At 42.4% G+C, this 23,262-nt stretch overlaps 1 protein-coding gene across 1 annotated transcript in view; it reads right to left on the bottom strand.

The window, feature by feature from the left end:
- SDC2 (syndecan 2) overlaps nt 1-23,262 on the bottom strand; it is a 56,548-nt gene that overhangs the window by 10,754 nt on the left and 22,532 nt on the right. The window contains exon 2 of the mRNA XM_031591037.2: nt 798-909. Within this exon, the coding sequence (XP_031446897.1) occupies nt 798-909 (112 nt within the window). The remainder of the gene's footprint in view (nt 1-797; nt 910-23,262) is intronic.

Here is a 23,262-nt window from a genome sequence, read left to right as displayed (position 1 = left end):
AGCAACAAACAAGCAAATAACACTCAGTAAATAATGGAGACTTCCACAACAGCTCAGCAAATACTGACAGCAATAAGGAAACGCCTCTTTCAGAACTGGCACACAATCCTGCATTTTACTGCCTGGAGTCTCCCAGTTAGTCTGAAAGACATTCTACAATGAGGGTTTTCTAAAAGAAATGATTAATGAGGTTTCACTGTCAGTTTTTTGAAAAAATGATGAGCTAGCTAAATGCATCTAATGAGTGTTTAAGTCTGAGAATGCAGTATGTTATGTTTATGAATTTATTTAGCTTCTACATGGATGTAATTACCTCAGAGAAAACTGTCATGTATTTGGCAGTTTCCACACTTCTAAATTTAAAAGAAAAACAAGCAAAAAATGCATGGACGCTATGTTTACATGAACCTGAAAGCATATGAGAGAAAATGAGATTGCTCCTGCTATGATTTCACACAGACTGCTAAATTAGCATTATGCCAAGGGAGAAGTAAGCTTTCTCTAATCCTAACTTCTAAACTCCAGAGAGATCTACAAAAAAAAAAAAAAAGGAGGGAGAGCAAAGAAAAAATAAAACAGAGTGGGGAGAAGTGAAATGATGCAACTAAGGAGTAAGAGCAGAAGGTTAATATTTAAAACCCAGGCCTCAGGGTTGCTCAGTGCTCTGTAAATAGAGCACTGATCATACTCACTGAAAGTATCATCTCTGGCTCACACAGGGAAACTGCACAGCTTTCCACAAATGGCTGTATTGCTTCTTACACATCGTAAAATTAAATTGTGACATGCTGTCTCACCTGAACCCGACCCAGAAGAATAATCATCATCATCGATGGGATAGACGCCTGATGCCTCTTCAACAGAGCTGTTGTCCAGGTATAAATCTTTATCAGAGGTCAAATCTGCTCTCTGGAAAACAGATAAGAGTGAATGGTTAGAAAGATAACAGCTCCTCAGCACAGCCAGCTCTTAATCTTCTCTCTTATTTCCAAAGTTGATGCTGGTGTACTAAACAGTTTATGCAACACATTTGTTGAAGACGTTAAAAAAATTCGTAAAAATTATAGCATAAAAAATATCCAAGGCTGCCCAATGAAAACCAAGGAACCACTCAATCTGTGGTAAGCAAGTCTCCTTCAGCTCACACTTCATCTCATTAAATGCATGAATGAATAAACAGGATTTGCAATATACTCTCAAGAGCTTCTGTAAAAAGAAAGAAGTAAATCCCAGGATTGAAACCCTCTGTCAAGACCTCAAATATACAAATGCTAGGGCTGTCATCTAAAGTCAGTCATTTGATCTCAAATGGAAAGCAATAAGAGCACATATCAGAAAACACCTCTGCTACAGATTGAGCCAAACTTCACTAAACTCTCTACAAGCTAGAATGAACAACTGGGATGACAAAATACAAATATTTGAAGGACAGCGCTGGTGACTAAAGATTACTACATATTTCCACCCGGATCCAACAGCAAGTCTACTAAATTCAGGTCAGGCAAAGTACCCCATTTATAAATTAATACATCTCTCCTAAAATTCAGCTGTAGCTTCAACAAGCTATAAAATTGGATTCTGCAGACTTCTATCACATGTCTACAGATTATTTCCCTGCAAAAGAGAAATTCTGATAATGTGAGCTGATAATAGAACAAGGTATCAGTAATTGCTGTAGATTGACAATTCAAGTTTTGAAAGATTAGAAATTGTCTTCTTCCATAGAAGCGTGTCTATTTTCTCAGCAGAGCATAAAATAGCCTACAGGTGCCATCTATTTTTTGTTACTAACAAGATACCTGACAATATGATTGCTATTAATTTTACCATAATTTCTGTGAACATTGGGTTTGCCACAACTTGTTGAAAAAAGGAGAAATATTACAGTTGCAAACAGAGGTTTTTCAGGCAGCACTGCTGTGCTGGCACAGGTTGCCCAGAGGTTGTAGGGTCTCCTCCTTGGGGATGTTCAGAAGCCACCTGGCCATGGGCCTGGGCCCCCTGCTCTGGGTGTCCCTGCTGGAGCAGGAGTGGGCCAGAGGGGCAAAGAGGGCCCTGCCAGTCTCAGCCATCCTGGGGTTTGAGAACTCTTTGAGGTTTAAGTCAAAGTGCATTACAGTGCCAAAATACATCTGTTCTGTATCTCACAAAACTTCTGTTCCATTCTGGGTCCCAAGGTTTTCCATTTGTGATTACATTTTACTGCATGGCACTGATGGTCCACTTTACAGAAAATTTGTTGTAGCCATACCAAACTGTGAAAGAGGTAACTCCTGTATGAAAAGACCCATATCTCAGTTTCCAAGGTAGCTTTTTCCCCACAGGTCAGAATAAAAAACCTTTGCACTAGAGGTACCTAAGACTTCTCTAATAATTCTGAACTAAAACAGTCCTATACTGCTTTCCTTCTAAAAAAGGAGAACAGAAAATCATGCTACTTGGTCAAAATCTTCTCTCCTTACTGCAGCTTTTACCTGTGGGACATTGCTTGCTGTGGGGAACAGTTTTTAAGCCAGGTTTACAGAAGGCCACCTCTCCACTGCTGTTTCCAGTTCACACGGTCTGCCTGAAACCGGCTGCAGTCCAAAGCAGAAATTCAAGATGATGTCTGGTCACCATCAATGGACTTAATTCCTTTAAAAGATGTCCCCAAAGGAAGCCTTACAGTGCCCTGATGGGTGTGAAGGTGGTAATGTAATTAAGACTCAGCTGAGTCTGTTTGTGTATGGGAAAACAACTCCCCGCAGCAGGACAAATATCCTGCCATTGATCACACTGTGACAATGGGACAAGCCACTTTGCCCCAGTTTACTTTCAGTCACAACCGTGGTAAAAACAGCTCAAACCTCAGTATCAGGCAGGAAAAAAAAACAAACATATTTAAAAAGAAAAAGCAGGTGGCTGCCTATGATTATAGAAAAGCCATATAATATTATCCATTATACCTTTTGAATAAGCATTACCAACTCCAAGCTGGGAAAAAAATATGTATATATAATCTACCTGTAGAAATCTCGTAACAATGGAAATTACCAATAGAATTTGAGGACAGCTGAGAAACAACTTGAGTTTGCAAATGCTAATGGATGAAAATAAGACTGCATGACAACAGAAGCATCCCAAATCCATGCCTGGAATTTTTACTGTTGAATAAACACACAAACTTACCAATCACTTTATCTTCCCAGGCCATCTCTCAGTTCTTTCTATATCAGAAGCAAAGTTAGCAGATTTCAACAACCAACCAATCTTCCCTCCCCCACACAAATGCACCTCCTCCAAAACAAACAACCCTGTTTTGTTCCTCTATCCAGCTTCAGAAGAGCACAGCCTGTAAACATCCCTGACAAGTCCTCCCAAAGTCTCTGTTTCTGCAGGACAACTGAGCAGCTAACCCAACCCAGCCCCAGCTTCGAGTGCCTAGCCAGACAGGCTCCCAACCATTCACTCCCTTTTTTTTGAATGAGTTATGGCTTCTTGTCTGCCAAAAGCCGTTATTTCTAGCTACGCTGAGATGTCCTCAATTTTAAGGCAGCTGAAAACAGCCTGGGTAGCTTTCAGCAGCAATTCTAGCATTCATTGTATTTTATTCTGGGGATGCAAAGGATACACAATATTAAACATTTTTTAATAACTAGTACTGTGGATGGCATGACTCTATCAGAATGAGAAAACTATTCCCCACACGCTCATAGATTTAGCATGCTGTTCACCATATGGAGAAACGTATGCACAGTGAACCTCAAGCACATTTAGACTAGACATCAAACTCCATCTGAGGAACAGGCTGTGCAGCTTCTCTAGTCAGAAAGTCCATTGCTGAAGCCCATTTCCAGTATGAATGCCTCTCCCATAGGAGCTTCAGAACACAAGCCTCTTCACAAAGCAGAGAAGCAAAGAAGTGCTTCCTTGGCTTAAAAATCCCCAGGCACGAGCATGGGCAAATGCACTGCACACCCATACAGTATCTTTGCAAGCTGGCTTGTAGAGCTAGAATGGGAGCACCCCCACTATGCCCATAGCTTGCATCTCATCTCTTTTCTCAGTTGCTCAGAAGCACACAAGTCCATTTGGAATAGAAATTACCTTAAGGAAAAAAATAGAAGAAAAGTCCAACAGTTAACATTTTTGCACAGCCATTAAGAATATTTCCGGAAAGATAGAAAAAATGAGAGCCAGTTAATGGAAATAAGAATACTTCACAGTGCTTAAGTGAGTATCAAGGACTGAAGCTACACTTTGTAATTTTATGTTAAATAAAAAATAAATTTAATATTTTCTCGACAAATGTTTTCTTGCTGGTCAGCTGGGAATCAATGGGGGTTCATGGACTACTTCCAGGATGTCCACAAATGGTAAGTTGGAAAAACAAGTCTGCTGTCAGTATGCTTGGACAGAGAAAGGTCTGTACTGGCATTTCAATACGTATAGAAGGAAGATTGCAAATTCTAATTCCATAAATCTTTTCTAAGCTACTCTGAAGGCCAAATATTTAAGAGACTATTTCCCATGGCTAACAAATGAATTGATGGCTTCCATGTCACTTTTATGTAACAACATTATTTTCAGTTCTATTAAAACGGCAGGAACACCAGGCAAGGATGTCTCAGTTATCAGTCCTTTAATCTGGCCCTGAAGCACAAAAACTGCTCATTACCTCTTGACAGAGATTGCATTCTCGTCCATCATTGTTATCCCACTTACATTTTTATTCCAAGAATAAAATGCTGCAAAATCCTGTGACCTGAATACTTCACACAGTACACGCCAATGATCATTGCTTCCTGTCTGGTTATTGACTGTACTGGCATAAATCTAAATCTCGTGGATGTAGCGTAGATTAGTGCTCATTAAGTACTAGATAAAAGACACTCCCATACCAGTCTACGTTGAATTTGAAATCTCAAAGTTTACTGAAGCTTACATTTTTAATGGTTTCTAACTTAAAATTCGTATCATCCGGGGCATACTTAAAAAAAAAAAATCATTCTGGCAAAAAAGTCAGAAAAAAGGTTTTTTTTTTTCCTTTCTTACCTTCTCATGAAAGGTATAAATCATTAATCACAATTACAATGGCAAACAAAAGTTGAAAACGATCCTCAGATAATCATAGGGCTGGAAACGGATGGCACACTTCTTAGCAAAAATAAAAAAACCTAAAAAATGAAAATCCCTGAGGCCCCTGTTCTAGCCATTCCCTTTTGCAGACCTGTTGTTACATTCAGTCCTTGTGTTACATGAGCATGATTTAGGGGATAAGACATCAAAGACACGTATGTCACGCGAATGAAAGCCAACAAAACCGGTGTGATGAGCAACGGAGAAGGAAGAGGAGGAAGTCATGTCTACCACGCATGCCGTGGCTGCTTGAAACTCCATCAGAACAGCGATGAGTAACTGACATATGGAAGGAAATATTTTATTACTTACAGATGCACTCAAATTTATTTCTTTGCCTTTTTTGGTATATCTATGGGATAATGAATTTAAGGTTTGCAGCCGGGTTATTAATGGTACATTGCCTCCCTTTTTCCCCAGATGGAAATCCTTTAGATGTAACCTGTTTAGTATGCGCAGAACGAGACTCATATTTTAAAAGTGATGTTATATCACAAACCTTCAAGCCAGAAGGCTCTAAAAAATTTGCAAGCATTGCAGCTGTTGATTAATTTGAGATCTCATATGTAAAAAGGGAGAAAGGAAAACAGATTTTCCTCTTCTATTAAGAGATCATGCTGTTCAATTAGTGCAGGTATAAAAAGCACGTTCAGCTGGTGATTGTGAGTTCATCACAGTGATGAACTGTCCATAATACTACATTTTTGGAAAGCCACATATCTGAATACTTTCATTTATAGCCCAAGGGCCCTTGCACAGTCGCGTATAAGGATGGAGAAAAGGCAGTTGCGAAGGAGAAATGTTATTTCCTTGAAAGCTTCTTGCTGAAGAGACTGTGAACTGTGCCCTGACAGCAGGCAGACCCAGCAAACCTCAGCCACAAAGGCAGCAGGCATCTTGCTAATGCTGATTGCCATTTCTCTGTCTTGCCTCATCTCACCAGGAATCTGATGAGACTGTCCTTTTAAGAGTTTGTTAACTTGGTCCAGGAATAAGAATTGCCCAAAGAAGTTGTGGTGCCCCATCCTGGAGGCACTCAAAGCCAGTTTGGATGAGGCCCTGGGTAGCCTGAGCTGGTGGGGGGCAGCCCTGCACACAGCAGGGTGCTGGAACTGGATGGTCTTTAAGGTCTCTTCCAATCCAACCCATTCCACGATTCTTCGCTTCTATTTTAAACAACAAACTCTAGTTCTTTCCAGAAAATCGTGCTATCCAGCTGACGTGCTTTTCTTGCCATTTTCTATGCCATTCCCATACACAACCTCAGGGATGAGCTGCTGCCAGCTTGACAGCACTCGCTCACCTCCTGCATGTCCACACAGCCCGCCTGAACTCCACTGCACACACCTGCTTTTGAGGGAGGACTGTTTGTTATCAGATACGACCTTCCAGGCCTGTTTTCCAATAATTATCTTATTGCTGATGCCTTTTTTCCCTACTCAGTCATCAGTCCTGCAGCTGGGCATGGAAGAAAAGGGAAGGAAAGAAGTAGTCTTTACTACTTTCAAGGTAGTCCCTATTATTTCCTTTCAAAGTCATGGCAGCTATTTTTAGGGACTCACAGGCCAAGCTCTTCCCAGAAAACCCCAACTTCCTGAGGTGAAAGAAGTAGGTGGTGGGAGGGGGTTGGTATGCTGGTGAGCTGCTGTGGGATTTTTTTTTCAAAAAAAGGATGCTAAGAGTTAGCAATGTCCTTTATGTACAGCACTCTGAGGATTCCCCATTTCCTTCTTTGCAGAATCTGTGCTGCCCACCTACCAGTGATGTTAGCAGGGTGGGTGCCATCTACAGGAAAGCTGCCCCACACCACAGCTGGGGTGACTACAATCAAAGATATTCTTCCCATAACAACAGGCACCAGATTGAATTTTGCTCGTTTCAGAGCCAATGTTTTGTAAGCATGCTACCATCTGCTTCGCTCATTTCCTCGGACTGTTTCTGACACGAGAGCCATCTCCTAGCATTACCTCAAATCTGCATGAAACCCTGTATGCTCTCCCCAGAGTGCCACCTCCCAGTGCCAGTCCTCCCGTTGTCCCCAGATGCAATGTGAAAACCAGCCTGGCAGCGGGAGCCGCCCGCACAGCATTTCTTAGGCCCTCCCCCACCGCTGATTTTTGGCCTATTAAACAACCAGGCTGGATTTCAGTGACTCATTTCGGTAGGGCTCATTTCCAAAGGTATTTTTAAAAGTAAAGAGGACATTCGCTGCCCTTCCTCAGGTAGGGGTGAAACGGCATGTCAGCTTCGTGCAAGCATCCCTGCTGACACTAACGGGGTGTTTGCCCGTGGCCCAGTGCGGCCTGGTGCGGGCAGAGCTGCCCCGGCGCTGGCAGCACACGCCAGAAAGATTCTTCACGCTGCCTGCACCCTGTGTGCAAGAACTCCCTGATGCTGCACAAAACTATAGCTTGAGGCTTCCAGCTTCTCCCGATAGAGGAAGAAAGGGTCTGACCGTTCACGGCTGCTGAGGAAAAGCGCTAAGCCCAAAATAAACTTGAGTAGTGAATAGAACCTCTGCTACCACAAGCATTCAGCAGCAAAGGAGTCCACCAAAGAGCTGATTTACAGATTGCCTAACGTCGGAGCCAACAGTCAAAATATGCATGCTTTTAGGATGCACACAGTCTGTTTTGGTAATTAGTCTGGCATAACAGAGGCGTATTTGACAGCAACAGAATTAATCAACTCTTGCTCAAGTCAGGCGTTTCGGCAGCCGCATGGCTCACACTGAAGCAAACCACCTTACAGCCAATGATGCCCACAGGGAAACACTCAAAGCCAAAGAGCACCCCAGCACAAGGAGACATGAAGAAGCCACAGCCACCACAGCCACTCCTCACTGGTGGCTATGTATCAAAACAGCAGCTGTGCTGCAGTCAACAGACCACAGCTCACGCTCTAACAAAGGTCACAGAAACTTATGTGACTGTTTTCTAACTATCGGCTGTGCTTCAGAAATATTCCCCAACGTGCAATTGCATGCTGTACGGTACATCCTGTGATAAAAGAACTTAAAATGATAACAGAGGAACTTATTTAAGCTTGGGAGGAAAACCATTTTTAGTCATCATAAAGGCTCACAGATCCACAGAGCGAGCCTTCGGCTTGCTCACAGCATTGGAGCTGAAGCTTCTCCTGCCTTGAGGACAACATAAATGTCCTCTAATGTTTTGGTCTGACTGAGGTAAATTCCAATAGAAAAAGCTTCTCTCTTTCCACTTCCTCTCACAGCATCTGATTTCCAGCTGTGCATTGTTTATCTACTAAGCGCACACAGAGATCAAACTTCTGGTCTGCTAATTCAGTCCCTTGTCCATAACCTGCACAGCTTGGGGTGGGACAAGGAGGCTGTGTGTGCTGGAAGGTAGCGATAAGCACTGCAACAGGAGCAGACAGAGCTTTCCACTCTTATACATCTGAAACAAAGGACCTATCAGATTTACTCCACACTCCCCAGCTATGGACAGATACTTAGGAGATAAATAAGAGAGAATCCCAGTTATCCAACATCCCTTCAAGGCTACCAGTGAGGCTTAGCTCACAGCAGGTTGTACTAACAGACTTCTAGCTGAGCAGGACCATACGTGGGTCTGCCCCTACAAAATACAACTTCATCATCTTCCCTGCAGAAGATACCTACTTCTTCATTCAGTCGTACAGAATCTCCTGAAACAACAGAAGACCTGTCAGGGCTATACATCAGTGAAGAGCAGGGTGGTCTTCTCAGAAGTTGTCCCACAGCCTCAATTCATAACTCAGCATGTAAAATTACCTAGATTACAGGATATGAAACTGCAGCTTTTCACTTTCTTTCTACAGAAATAAAAGTTCTGCTGTTTAACAGCAATTGATGCTAGAAACCCACACTGCTGAAGTGACCAGCCCTGTTACTCCCCTGCAGAGCTGGGAACTGTGTGGTCAGCCCTCCTCCACAATGACAACAACTTTGGATTTGGAGGGTCCCTTGGTCCCATGGCCACATGAATTCACACAACCAGAAGAGGTTGCTTAGAAATGATAAAGCAATAAGGGAAATCTGATTCAAAAAGCCAAACAAACAGAACTGTCATGCTGTTTACATGAAGCCCGTGATTTGACCTCATTTCACATTCCCTGACTTCACACCAACAGGCCTTTCTATCTGTGAAACCCAGAATCAAACACTGCAATTCAGTTATCTCCTTTACCTAGAAAACCTCAAGATAAAGCAATTCTAGTTTCCCACATGAAAGCAAGAAGTTTAACACCCAGGTTTCTCTGGGAATCCCAAAATTAAAAGATTCAAAGCCCTTGCAGCTTTCATGCCAAGTCATCAACTAAAGCAAAGAGCAGTTTATTCCTTGCCTTTGACATAGGTGTGGTATAACAGGGAAACTATTCGAGATGGGCTACAGCTCAATCAGCTTCCAAAGTACTACTCCAGGCTGAAATACGAAAAGGCAAAACAGCAGCAGAAGCCAGCAACGTGCATTGTGGATTGATTTATCTCAATTAGCATAGCAATTTTCTGCACGTTTTCCAAAAAGTACTGATCAGTTTCACCAAAAATAGGATCAAAAACACCGTGCAAATTACTGTCACGGCTCAAAACACTGAGCAGTTTCCTAAGGACACATCCGCCTGTCTGCAGATAGGTTAAATTTAAGGCACAGCCGTGACCGAGAAGCTAAATGTGCTCCTTTGAAACTGCTGAATGAAGAGGTTAGTGTCTCTCTGTCACCTGTCACCAGCCTGACACTAATAACGAGAGATGCAGGTAACTTTTGCTGTCCAGGTCATAACTACACGTATACCTGGCCACAGTCAGCGTTTTTGATGTGCACTGACTTTTCAACACATGCCTCCCCCCTCTGCTTTTATACTTTACTGATCCTTTTTCCTAATCAATCAGAAGAACTAACACTTATATTTTCCTCCCTCCTCTTGAGAATGTGGATGAATGATTAAAGCTGCCAGGGCAACCTCTTTGGCATGCATGCCAATAACTTCCCACCTAATAGCCTTTCCTTTGCCTCACTGCCCTGGCTTACGGGTTATTACTGCAATCCCTTGAAGTGGTCAAATTGCAGGGCAGCCCCCATGGAAACCTATTTGGAACTGTTCAAGCTCATACCAAAGAATGATGTTTTTAATACAGATTGTTCTTTTTAAAGCCCTACAAAAGCACTGTAATCAATCGTACTGGGAGCACTGCAAACCTCCACCAGTTTCAAAAGCCCCATATTGATTTCTTTCCAGTACATGGATTCTAACAAAATAACCTCATGTGAGGAGTCCACAATCAACTAACGAGGAATCACTTAAATTAAGATATTTTTGCCATTAGTAGTAACAATTTGCAGTAAGCCATCTCAATGAATTAAATTCCCACAGAATGAATGGGGAGATTGCATACAATTATTAAAATTACATTGAACATCAACTAAACATTACTAGTAAAAGTTATGTATAGCACCTAAGTTGGTTGAAAGTCAATGAGGAGTCAGTCTTCACCGTTTAAAGGCTGAGTATTTCCAACTCTTTGAATGCAGCGTGGTGAACAAGCATAACCTGTTATTCAATGGTCAGTCTTTGAACAACAGGGTCCACAAAACTCCCATTGGACATTTTTGTTTGCCACCTACAGTCAGCAGACTGGCGACATCCCACCAAAGTTTGTGTGAAGGTGAAAAACAGCCCTGGACGATCTGAAATCTGTCGGATCTTTCTAACATTATGGGCCGTCATAGCAATTATCCAAGGGAACTTCCCTCCACTCAACAAACACACAAAACATTTCAGAAGATGGTCATAAACTGCTCAAAACCAAGAGAAATGCTGGTGGTAACACACTCGCATCCCACATTCTCTAGGCACTTACTCAAGGAGAGTAAAGCTCAAGAAAGCTTTAAGCATGCCTAAGTGCTCTTGGTTTTGCTTTAATAGGATATGCAGATTGTGCCCTCAACATGAGAGAAAATAATCATCTTTTAAACAAATATCTTAAAAATAAATAAACTAAAAACAAGCATCACCTTTTGTATTACTTTGCGTACTCACAAACAGTCAGTTTCCACTGAAAAACAGTACTGCCTAATGATATAAAATGTAAATTGAACTGCAGTTAATGTGCACTTTGTGTTACCCTGCAGGACACACCACATACGCTGACTTTTTCCTCCAGCCCATGGGAATGAACACTACTGCATTTGTTCAGGTGATTGCTTCCAACTTGTCCAATGGTGACTGGAAGCACAGGGCTGAGGGGATCAGTTCTGATCAATCTGAAACTCAGTCCAATGTTGCTAAGAGCAGACAAAAAGGCAAACTGTGTCATTGCTACTTTCTGCTGGCATGGACTTCTTGGACAGAGATTGAAAGCATGAGGAGACCAGACATCCTCATGAGATACCACTTTGTATTCCAGATCCCACAAACATAAAACAACAAAGATGCCTTTATTGCTGGTTCCAGTTGCCAACCAGTCTAACACCCACTCATTTTCCTGGTCTGTGAAATTAAGTTGTAAGACAGGATCAGAGCACTGAATCTAACTTTGCTGAACTTGAAGAGAAGTCTGCTTCCCTTGATTTAAAGGAAAGTAACCAGGTAAGCTGTTTGACTGCACTTTGACAGTCATAAAGCTGACTGAAGAGTAAAACACAACAAAGATTCTTAATTGTATTAAATATCTGTTAACAAAGAAGTAAACAACTTCTTTATTTTCCCTCTAGCATTCATACTTTAAATAAGAGTTCTGCTGGAGAGAACAAGGATTTCACTATATCTACGGCCAAGCTCTGACTCTTCATAAGAATGTCCCAGTGCCACAGATACAAGGCTGGCAGCACTCTGAGATCTTTATTGCCCGATCAACAGTTTAATGCTTTTAAAAATCCATATGCCTACAAAACCTCCTGGGGCTGTTGCACATTGAGGATTTCACAGCATTATTGACCTGGGCAGCCTCTTTATCCTCAGTAAGTTATTTTAAGCAACTTTCTGCCAGCAAGCAAGTCTCTTTGTTAGGTTTTGCCTTTATTATTGCTAAAGCCCTGCTTACAATACAGCATAGAATGGGGAGGTACTAAGCACACACCAGAAAAAAAAGTCTGACAAGTTCCATTCTTATTTTCATTGTTCCCATTTTCTTGATATCATTTAATGTCCTACAGATGACTGCACTGCTGCCAGGAGTCTGGCTAACCACCTGAGCTGCCTCCTGTGAGGCGGCAACATGAATGCACAGTAGAAGAAATAGACCAAATCCACATCTTTTCTGGAGCATGTAATTTAATTTGCGTGCTTTCTTTTGCTTTTTTTGGTGTTTTTTTTTCTTTAGTATCTGTTGTAGAGAAATAGAAGCAAGCAAATGTATTTATTACCTACTGAGTAAGGAAGAACATCACCTGGCTTTGGAGGTGAGGAAGCGAAGAGGAAAGAGAACTTATTGGATTTCCAACTCAAAAAGAAGCACTATGTGTTACTCTTAAATCCCCTATAAGATAAATGTTGCTAATTTGAGGACCACATTTCTGTGGTACAGCAGAAGAAGCAAACCTCAACCCTGCTCACATCAGCACACATCAAAAAGCAATCTCATGGCCTTCTGCAGTCTTAATGCATGAAGATATCAATTGACAAGGCAAAGCCAGCACATTAGTGTTCCTTGAATTGTAACTTCTGAACAGACACAGGTGAGCAGCCTGTTCTCCTATTCTGAGGCACTTGGAGAGCTTCCCTCTTCCTCCTCTCCGCCCCAAATTACAAAGGCACATCCACGCTTCCTCTACCTTCCTACTTATCAGAAGAACTAACACAGTGAGCCTGCCTGGGAAAGCATCTCTAGGCTCAAGGTCAAATGAGTGCTCTTCCCATGGGTCTGCCCACTAAGGTCACATTCCACAGCAGTGAGCTCTGAACCAAACATGTGCCCACTGCCCCGCAGCTGTGCTTTAAGCATTGCTGTATCAGCAGTGCTCTTGGGTTCCACATCAACAGCTCTTCACACTGGAATAATCACAAAAATTGTGACAGCTGAGGAGCATTTTCTGCTCTTCAACAGCAAATGCAGAAGCAGGGAAATGGTTAGAAGGCAGTTCTAGCTGCCATGACTTAATTCACCTATGAATCCGTGTGCTACCTATAGAAGCCCATCCTTTCATTTCTGAGTTTCATAACCTGAAGCCAGTGCGGCCAGTGACACTTGGTGTCAGCAGAACTGCTATTCCCAAATTAAATCTCTACCTTGCTCATTGAATGGAAAGAAGAAATGTTTCCTAAGTTATCATCAGTCCAGTTAAGTCTGCAACCAGCAGAACACCTTTCAACTTATATTTTATGGAAGCAACCAATTCAGCACTGGCATCTTCATTTTCCTTTATAAAAATAGCAAACATAATGCTAAGTAATTTGCTAACCTTGGGATATTTTATATACAGCAAAAATGTATTCCTATTATCTGCACCTTCTTTTCATTCCATGAGTTCTGCTTCAGAAATACAGCACATGATCTGCTCTAGGTAGATGTCAGTCAATTGAGTACGTTCTCTTCTGGATTCATTGTTGATACTTCCAAAGTAATTGAACTTTACAAGGTTATCCCTAGATTAATAACAGAAATTTAATTAAAAACACTGCTTTTCCTCTGCAAACAATAAAAAAGGTTGCTACATGGCCAGTATTAGAAAGCTTCTTTGTTGCTGTTTTTGTTTGCTTCAATAAAACGGGTCACTTAGCATGTCAAAATGGGACAAACAAAAGGGTGTTCATCAGCCTACGCATTAAGGATGTCGGCTACTTTATAGACCTGACCTCACACAAACCTGTTCACTCCCCTGAGTTCTCGCAGCTTAAAAACAAATCTGAGGACACACGGGGGAAGAGTAAAGACTGTGCTTAAGGAGACCATACGGCACAATCTGCACATCTGCCACATCGAGGCCGCAAGTTCTGTGCTGCCACAACACTACGTGTCCATTCGCATACTTATATCTAAGAAAACAGAATAGTCAAGGCCTGCTTTCAACACGAGCAGTGTAACACAAAGCTACGTTTTTAACATACACATCTGTACAGAGACGTGCATCTGTAACATGGTTTTATTGGAAAGTGTAGAGAGTTTTCTCTCACAGTAATAATTTCTTTCATTTCATTTCAGATTAGACTGTTGGACTTGGATCAAGAGTAAACCTCTCACAGGGCAGAGCGTGGTGGGTAAATCAGCTTTTCTGACAAATAGACATCAGCAAATTAGATCAAGAACTTGTCAAAAACACAATTCTGCAAATAATATAAACAAAGACTGCTTTATATGATGACAGGGAAACAGCTGAGAACCAAAAGGGTTGAGAGCACTTCTGCTGAAAACTTCCTTCATGTTTGTCACCGATGTCTTTTCTTAAGTCACTCAGACGTTCATTCAACCTCATAATGACACAATCAACAGCGATCATTAGGCAGAAGAATGGAACAGCTCCTGGTGTTCTGATAAAGCAGAGTCGTCAGCTCATTTCACAAACAATGAATAATGCTCGTCCAGTGAAATACATAGCCACACTTCACTAATGGGAAAATTAGCTTATCAAGCTACACTGACACTCCAAGAGTTTGCTGTGCTGAAAGTGTTCATTTACCAGACTGACAGAGCACGATTCCTTCTGGAGAATAAAGGCCCACGGTCAGCTCCTGGCAGTGATTTTCTTTCCTCCATTAATTACGTGTGCACACACATATACTCATGCTGCAATCCCCAAGAGAAACGTGTGATGGTTTCAAAGAGCAGATTACTGGCTTACAGCTCAAATACAGCAGGTTATGCAACTGTAAGGCTTAACAAGCCTCTATTCCTCTTTTAAAATTAGTTGGAAGGGGGAAAAAATGAACAGCTATGAAGAACACCAGTGACATAAATCCAAAAAATAGTGCAGGCAGGAGAAAACAAGCTGCAGTAAAATGCTTCAGTTTTCAATTACTAGAGTGAGGCAAGAGCCACAAGGTGCTGTCAATGGCTGCATCTGCTCAGATGCTCCTTGGCCTGCTGTGAAGCAAGAGCTCACTCTATTTTTTACCTAAATACCACTTTCTTCATTAGGCTGTTTGCAATTTTAAAAAGAAGGAATAGGCAATGTTCTGCAAGCCTAACACTCTTCCAGGACTTGAGGTCTGGTTATGGATGTTCCTCCAGCTTCCAACGCAAAGCATGGAACAGAAAGGAAAAGGACTGCTATAACCAGGAGAGGTAAATCCAACCCTCCCTGCAGCCAGCTGTTCCATAGCCACTGGGCCACTAGCAGAGTGACTGCAGGGACACTGTCACTTGTTACATGCTGGGTCAGCAGCCAACAGCATCAGGCAGGTAGCAAACAGCCCTGGGAGTCCAACACAGTCCTGTTGGAGGGCCCATCACAGCATGGACAAGCAATACTTCTTCCTCATTGCTTCCCCACTGGATCCAGCCTGAAGCCTGCACACAATTTGCACACCTAGATTGGCATAAGGAAGCTGGCAAGACATTCTCCTCGCCCCATCACAGCTGGCTCTGCAGCAAGTCCAGCAAGCAATCTATAGTACGGGATCTGATTTTCAGAAATTCTATTTTGTGGAGTTGAAAGTAGCTCTGCTGTTCCACTGGTTTTACTCATTACAGTTGCAATCCAAAGGTAACAAAAAATGACATGTTCCTTCTGTGTTTGCAAGGTGTAAAGATGTCACTCATAAATTTGGCTACCTCATGTCAGCACACATAGTCTGCACTGCTTTTTTTGTTGTTTCTTTTCCAAACAAATACAGAAGGTTCAAGCAAACAGAGGGAAAATTACGGATACCTCACACAAGCTCTCCACCTTGTACTACCTTATGAATTCAACTTAACATCCCATTATTGCTTCATAGCCTGATCATCCCAAAGCTCAGCTCTGTCCACCCATGACTCACTTGGCGGAACAAGCTGCTCCTTCTCTTCCAGGCGAGCTCCCCTGGAACACACAGACCAAGGTTTCCATTTGCTGGAGAAGGTTGTCATCCATGACATTACACAGCACTGAAGGAGCCAAGCAGATTAAATGGACATCTGCCTTCCCAGTCCGCTATAAAAAGTGGTTTAATACCAAGCAGTGTTTAACAGTAAAACTGTCTGCAATTACTGCTCTATAATCTGTGAGTAATCAATCAGTATCAATGTTGAACTTTCGTTATTGCTTCTCTGTAAGCAGCTGGAAAAATATCCAGGGCACACACACTGTTTTTATACCTCAACACTAAAGACGAATTAATCACAGATTCACTCTGCATTCACAGTGATCCCAGCACACACGTCAAGTCTTAGGCTTGTATTTTCAAAGCAAAGCACAGCAGATGCCATAAACCCACCCGTTACAGTAACTATTTGCCACATTATTTCCCTTCTGCATGCACTGTGGAAATAAACACAGGGTGGCTTTGCCAAAGGAGAGCAGCACATCCTCATCCTTCCTCCTCCTAAACCCCAGCACTGCAGGAGAGAGCCGTGGAGCCAGGCTGCTCTGGTTGCAGCCATCCTGGGCAGCAGCCTCCAACTCCACAGCTTTTTCAGACTTGTTGCTTGATGCTGTAATGACTCCGGGATTAAGACTGTCATGTTGGGGATTCAAAGGCTTATTTCATTCCTTTTAACAACCTAATCCATGCTGACACTTTTTTGTTAAGATGTAAGCATCCCTCACTCATGGAGCTACACAGACCCTGCTAGCAACAGCTACGCAGGCACTCAGCTGACATCTGTGCCAAAGGGAACAAGAGCAGCTTCCCTTTCAGTGTGTGAAGGCAAAGAAGGAGAAACGGATCCTCCAGCCAAGCCATGGGACCAGGACTGAGCTGGTGGCAGGCAGCTCCGGGGCTCACAGCACCTTGTGGCAGGTCACGCCTGGATTACCCTACTTCTGGGCTGCACGGTGACACGAGACCAAGCCTTGCACTCCTTCCAGAGTGGATTAAAGCCAAGTCTTTTTATATTCCTTTATTCTGCTGTGCGGAGGTTGCTGCATAGTGTGTAAAGCACCTGACTAGCATCTGTCACCTGTCCATCCAATCATCCCCCGCCAACAGCAAGGATTTCATGCCCCAGAAACTCTTGCCTCATTTGGCTGGGGCAGACAGATTGTCCAACAAATGCCACTTAATTGAGATGTGGCAAAGGTGAGACCAGTTCTTTATAAGTGGAATATCAATGACTGTTTCACACATCTTAGAGGCAGCTCCTGTCCCACATATTTATTCACCAGTGGCGCCTGGCATCACAGCTGTTCCAGATGGGGAACCCAGAACAAGGGCACCACTTCCAGCACACCTGCTGCTCAGCAGCCACCCCAGCTGGCTCTTGGCTCTGAAATGAGATGGGGCTTTCAGCTGAGCTGGTGGAAAGTGCCTTGGCATAAAACAAAAAAGCACTGGATGGAATCTAAGGAGTTTTCCAGACCTGATCCGCATGTGTTCCTTCCCCCTGTGCCACTCTCTGCTTGGCACAGGGAGGTGAAGAATCAAAGTGGCTCGAATTGCCACATGTCCTGTGGTGTGCCATGGCAAACACGTGCTGGCAATGGACACGGACAACTGAATTTTGTAAGCAAAAGCATTTCACAAAATCATTATCATATGTCCATCATCCAAATCACAGCTTTACTGAAAACTCATGTCTATTCACATGAGCACAGCTGGTTCTTCGGCACTGCAGTCTGAAAGGCGAGACGAGAGATGTGGAGTGAGCTGCTGAGACTGCAGGGCTGCTAGGAGGGCCCAGAAGGCACTGTTCATCAGATGGCAACACAAAACCAAAACCTGTGCCCATCTCCCTCCCTCTCAACATTGCTATACAATTGGCATGATCACTACAGACGCATGTTGCCTCTCATTTTTTTGCCAATGGACTCAGGTTGGATTATCCATTTCAGGGCTTGGATAGAGCAGCGCTCTCAGGTGAGACTAAGGACACAGGGAGACAGAATCAAGGTGCATTCCATGCATCCAGCTTCCAGAAGCTCCTTCTACAGATCAGCAACTGCTCTCAGTCCTAGTTTTAGATGCCTGAACTCAAATACCTCTCCTCCAACCAGAACCAAATTATTAATGAAAACATCCAGGGGCGGATGTGTGCCTTTTGAAGTTTTTAGCATCCTCCAGAAGTACTTATTTGAAACTTCAGGAGGAAAAAAAGAGAAAGAAAAGGATAATCCTCTGAAGCCACAGGACACAGCCAGCAAAACTCCTGTTGCATACAAGATGCAAATCAACACTTAACAGCTGACCAGTCTCTCTGACACAAGTTAAATAAGGGTGTCAATCTCTGACTGAATTGGCACCTATGAAGTCAGGTTCTAGTAGGTCTGAATGAGTTTTGAAATAACACAGCAGAGAGGCACTTTGCAAAGCCAGCAAATCTGCATTTTCCAAAGGAACAATTACTGTGACAACAGGGTATTTACAAGGCTCAGAAAGAAACCTCAGCAGCTCAGTGCTGTCATAAGCTGCACGGAAAAAAAAACTAAACCCTGTGACTTCAGAGTACAGACCCATACTTTCGCAGCTGACAGTTCCAAGAAGAGATCTCTGTTTATTGGTAATAACACAGTATAACTCAACCAACTAGGTGACTTGTCCCTGGACTCACACAGCGGGTACTCGTTACTCTGGTTGTTTTATAAGGAAGGAAAAAAGAGCAAGTACAGCATAATTCCTGACTGCAGACTTCTTTCAGTAAGAAAAGGCTGTATTCCTCTGGTTCATGTATAACAACAGCTATTGCAGCCCTATGCTACTCGAGCAGAAATTGCTGCAAGTAAATGTGCAGAGCTTTGATGGCTAATTAACCAAAAAAAACTTCTTAAACATTACCTCTTCTAATGCTGCTTACAGTCTATGACTGCTATGGAAGTTACATTGTTTCACACTTGGAGCACTATGACTCTTTCATCAGTAGCTTCTACCCTGCACTAAAGGTAACATACATCAGATTCTTTCTCAATCCTATCCACTGTGAGTAGGGGAGAGCACGCTGAACACATTGATTTAAAATAAAAAATTCTCTGCGCACCACTTTGAAAATAAAAACCAAAAGGAGTAGCTGCAGTGAATTATAGTAATCAAAATCCACACGGTCAGCGACTATTTAGACTTGCATTATCTTGGAATGATGTAATGGTATATAAAATGTGGAGCTTGCATAAATATATTTTGCTTTCACATGCAGAATGAGAATGAAGTGTAATCTATTAAGAATTAAAACTAAACACCCCACACCTGTCATGCAAAGAGACCAAAACCAGTCAAACATTCAAAATTCACAGTTCTTTCCCATACGCGTTTAGCTTCATTCTGAAAATCAACAAGAGGCAGTAAGGCTGACATCCAAATGCAAGTGAGACAGCCTCCTGAAATTCTGCAACGCGTTTAGCATCAGAAACCTCCCAGGTGTGAAATGAGAAATTAATGGAGTTTGCTCGTGGTGAAAAGAACCAAACCAGAATTGCACGGCAGGAAACTACTGCAGTTAAACACGCTGATTATCATTTTAGTGACATTTTACCTACTAAATCCTTCATGGACCATAAATATATGTAATGCTCTTCAGTAAGAGCATAGTGTGCATATCAATTACAGAAGAGCAGAAAAATTGACCTAAGGCCAACTTGTGAAAACACGAGATGTGCCTCTGTTAAGAAGTGCTCACAGTTTCTGGTAATCATACACCCATTCTCCCTACACACAACAAGGACCTATTCCTTCAGCATAAGACAGCACTCTAGCTCCTGTTCCTGTGCCACCTACTTCTCTTTCCAGCCAGGCTGCTGATAAATGCCCACACAGTATGTAAGCCCTCTAAGGATACCTGCAAATAATGCACTTACAAACAATGGTGTCCTGGTCAGCAAGATGAAATTACTTTACAGCAGCTTAGAAAACCTTCCGAGAGGGACATATTGTCCTAATGTAATAAGAGGCTGTGGGAACAAACAAGGAGAGAACAAAACAAGGCAATTATACAAAAGCCACTTCCCAGCTAATGCCTGAGAGGCAATTACAGGATACCGGCGTGCTTCCTGGCCCCAAGCTGAAGTACCATCACTGTTCTTCAGCAACAGAGGAAGAGGAAAATAAAAAAAAATAATAATTAAAAAAAAACCCAAACAACAACACATACAAGTACAGAGAATCCAAAACCTCCTCTTGGAGGGGGACCTACAGCCCAAAGGGACAGAAACAGAATAGGGGATTCTCCTACAGGCAAAGGCACTCACTTTAGGCAGGCATTTGCCTTGAGCTCAGTGTCTAGAATCCTGTTTTGGATTGTTGGAAATCTAGTCAGTGCAGTCAGTGGAGCCCAGATCCAGCTCAGCTTCCTAACTACAGGTACGTGGCCCTGCTCAGGATGTCCCAGTGCCCTGTCTCATCTCCAGCATCTGCTCCAGAAGGACACACACCTCCTGCAGGCCCCATCACACCCCACAGGGCCATGCAGACCTCACTGCCTGCAGACTGCCCAAATGGCACAAGAAGTTAAGCCTGGGCAACTGAACCACTGCAGAAGCAGTGTCCAGGCCTGGCTGGCTGAAATGGGAGCTTGAATGTGAGGCCCACACATGGGCATCTCCAAGCTGATAGTAAAGGTGTGAGGCCCACGTAGACATGCCTAAATGCAGGCATCTTAACTTCAAAGAGTAAAAACCCTCAGTGTGGATTAGAACAGCAAAGCCAATTACAACTTCATGGTAAAATAAGAAGTTTATATAGAATCATAGAATATCTAATGTTGGAAGGGACTCACAAGTACAACGGAGTCCACCTCCTATTTACCAAAGTACTAGCTCAGGATTAGCTTTCTCACAAGTGCTTTAAGTTGTTTAGTCTATGTTAACAGCAGCACCCACTCTTGTTTATGCACTGGAGGCAAATAAATTGCAAGTTCCACATTTGAAAGCCCAAATCTCATCAGTGGAATAGCATCAAGGTCAACACACTACAAGCACTCAGCTTTGTAACCTCAGTATGTACTCCCTAAACATAGATACTGAACATAACATGAGCAAAGCCCAGTTTATCAGCCGTTAGCAATAGCAGCTCCTGCACAGACAGGCAAGTTTTGGAGAGCATTCCATGATGTCACCCCACTGGTCTTCCAGAGTCTGCTTCAGCCACTCAGAAGCTCCTCCCGTGATTGGCACAAAGTCCAGGCCAAACCCAGCATTCTTCACAACAGAAGACAACAAAAACTCCTGTATCCCACGCATTCAATACTATTATATCAAAACAAGAAATACGATTGAGATTGTTCTTCTCTCAGATTGCCTTTTTAATTAAGAACGCCAAGCACAGAAAGTTTCCATAGCTAATTTAAGTAACTGTTGCTTATAGAAGTGAAAAGAAGAGGAAAGTCTTTGCCACACAAATCTATAAGACAATCCTGCTAAGCAGTCAGCCACAGTCTTGAGCTGGATCCTGCCCTTAATGGGCAGTTGAAGACAAGTGAATCATTACCAGCTGGCTGCTGGCATATTAAAACACCTGTAAGAGCTCCTGCTTCCAGAGCTTCGCATTGTGAAGAAAACTAGCAATATTTTTTCAGAGATTAATGGAAAATCTTGGTGAAATGCTGACTGTTTCTTCAAGGCCTGAAAGACAAGTCCAGGCGGAATTTGAGGAGGCTGATCTGTTATTGCTGAGGTTTCCCTCTTGGCTGGATTAAACCACACTTTGGCCAGATAGGGGCTGATGATAGCTCTCCCCTCCTCGGCAAGGTGTTGATGAAAGCTCCAAATAATGCTTCCAAGATAAATGCTATTAATACATTTTTAGTGCATAGACACACCCTTAAACTCACACCAACAAGAAAGCTTTTGTTCTCCTGACTGAAGACCAAGCATTTCAGAGCACTCCACTGAAAGCTAACAAATAAGACTACCTATTTCCTTCCTTCCCAGGTTCTCAAAAACATTCATAAGAGTATTTCTCTTCAAATGTAAATCAGATTGCCTATGAATAAAGTACAGCACAAAATGTAGAATGTAATTTGCACAGGCAGTAAAAAAAAGATGCACAACTATATTTCATACTGCACTCATTTGTGTCAAAAATTGGCATTTTGCTTTGTAGCAATGATTCTGAAGAGGATAAAGGGGCAATTTCAGAGCTCTATACACCAAAAAATCCCCAAACAACAACGTCCAAGAAAGGACAAGTACCAGATTTTAATTCCTTGTTATTCTTGTGGTCTTCGATAAAATTAAATATAGGAGCAACTAAATTTTATGCAAGCAACACGTAAGATTTCTTGCACATACAGCCGGAGAGCTTTGACACCTTACAGAACAGACATTCCCAGTGGGGTTTTTAATTTCTTTTTAATACAAGTAACCTCTTGTAAGGAACAGAAGACAGTACCAAACAATACACGAACTCCTCACAACAGCTTGATGATCATCAGAAGACAGGCTATAGGGGACATAGGTTTTTTTTGCTATCTTTCTCTAGTATAGAAAACTTCCACATACTTCCAAATCTCCTTGATTTTCACATGAAGCATATTGTTACTACAGCAGTCACAGATAACTAGAAGTCATTAGCAAGGTGCATACTTGATTCATGTTCTGTCATTTTAAAACAGATAAAATGCTCTCAGTTTAAACTTGCTGAACAAACTCTACTTTCAAGGCCTAAAATTTCTCCTTTATGAACTGAGACATCACCTGAATGTTTCTGCTCCTTTCAGATACATGGGCAGGATGTGCCTGAATCCTGCTGAAGAAACAATATAACTCAAACCAGTACCACTACTGCACCTCTCTCTTACATTGGAAAGGCATTAATGTTATTTTCAAAATTGATGCAGAATTTGCACTGACTGTAAATTTACTCTTATTTTGTGATAACTTTCCCCAGCAGTAGAAGCCTAGGGATGCTGAGAAGAGGAGAAAAGAGCTTTGTTTCATTGGCAATACTGCCTGAGAACTGCTCTCTCTTTGGTATCTCTAATGAAAGCCATAGTGCATCAGAGCACAGGACTGCCTGTGCAAGAATCAGCCTTGTGCCATGAAAAACTGTTCTCCTGGTCACTGTTGATAAGAGAGGAAAAAAAAAAGTTTAGCCAAATTCAGGCTTTGGCATACTCCTATAAATTTATAGGTTGCTGAAATA

This window comes from Phasianus colchicus, chromosome 3 (genome assembly GCF_987193195.1).
Source record: "Phasianus colchicus chromosome 3, bPhaCol1.hap1.1, whole genome shotgun sequence".
Taxonomy (NCBI): domain Eukaryota; kingdom Metazoa; phylum Chordata; class Aves; order Galliformes; family Phasianidae; genus Phasianus; species Phasianus colchicus.
Note: the sequence above shows the minus strand (reverse complement) of the source record. Positions and strands in the feature narration are given on the sequence as shown.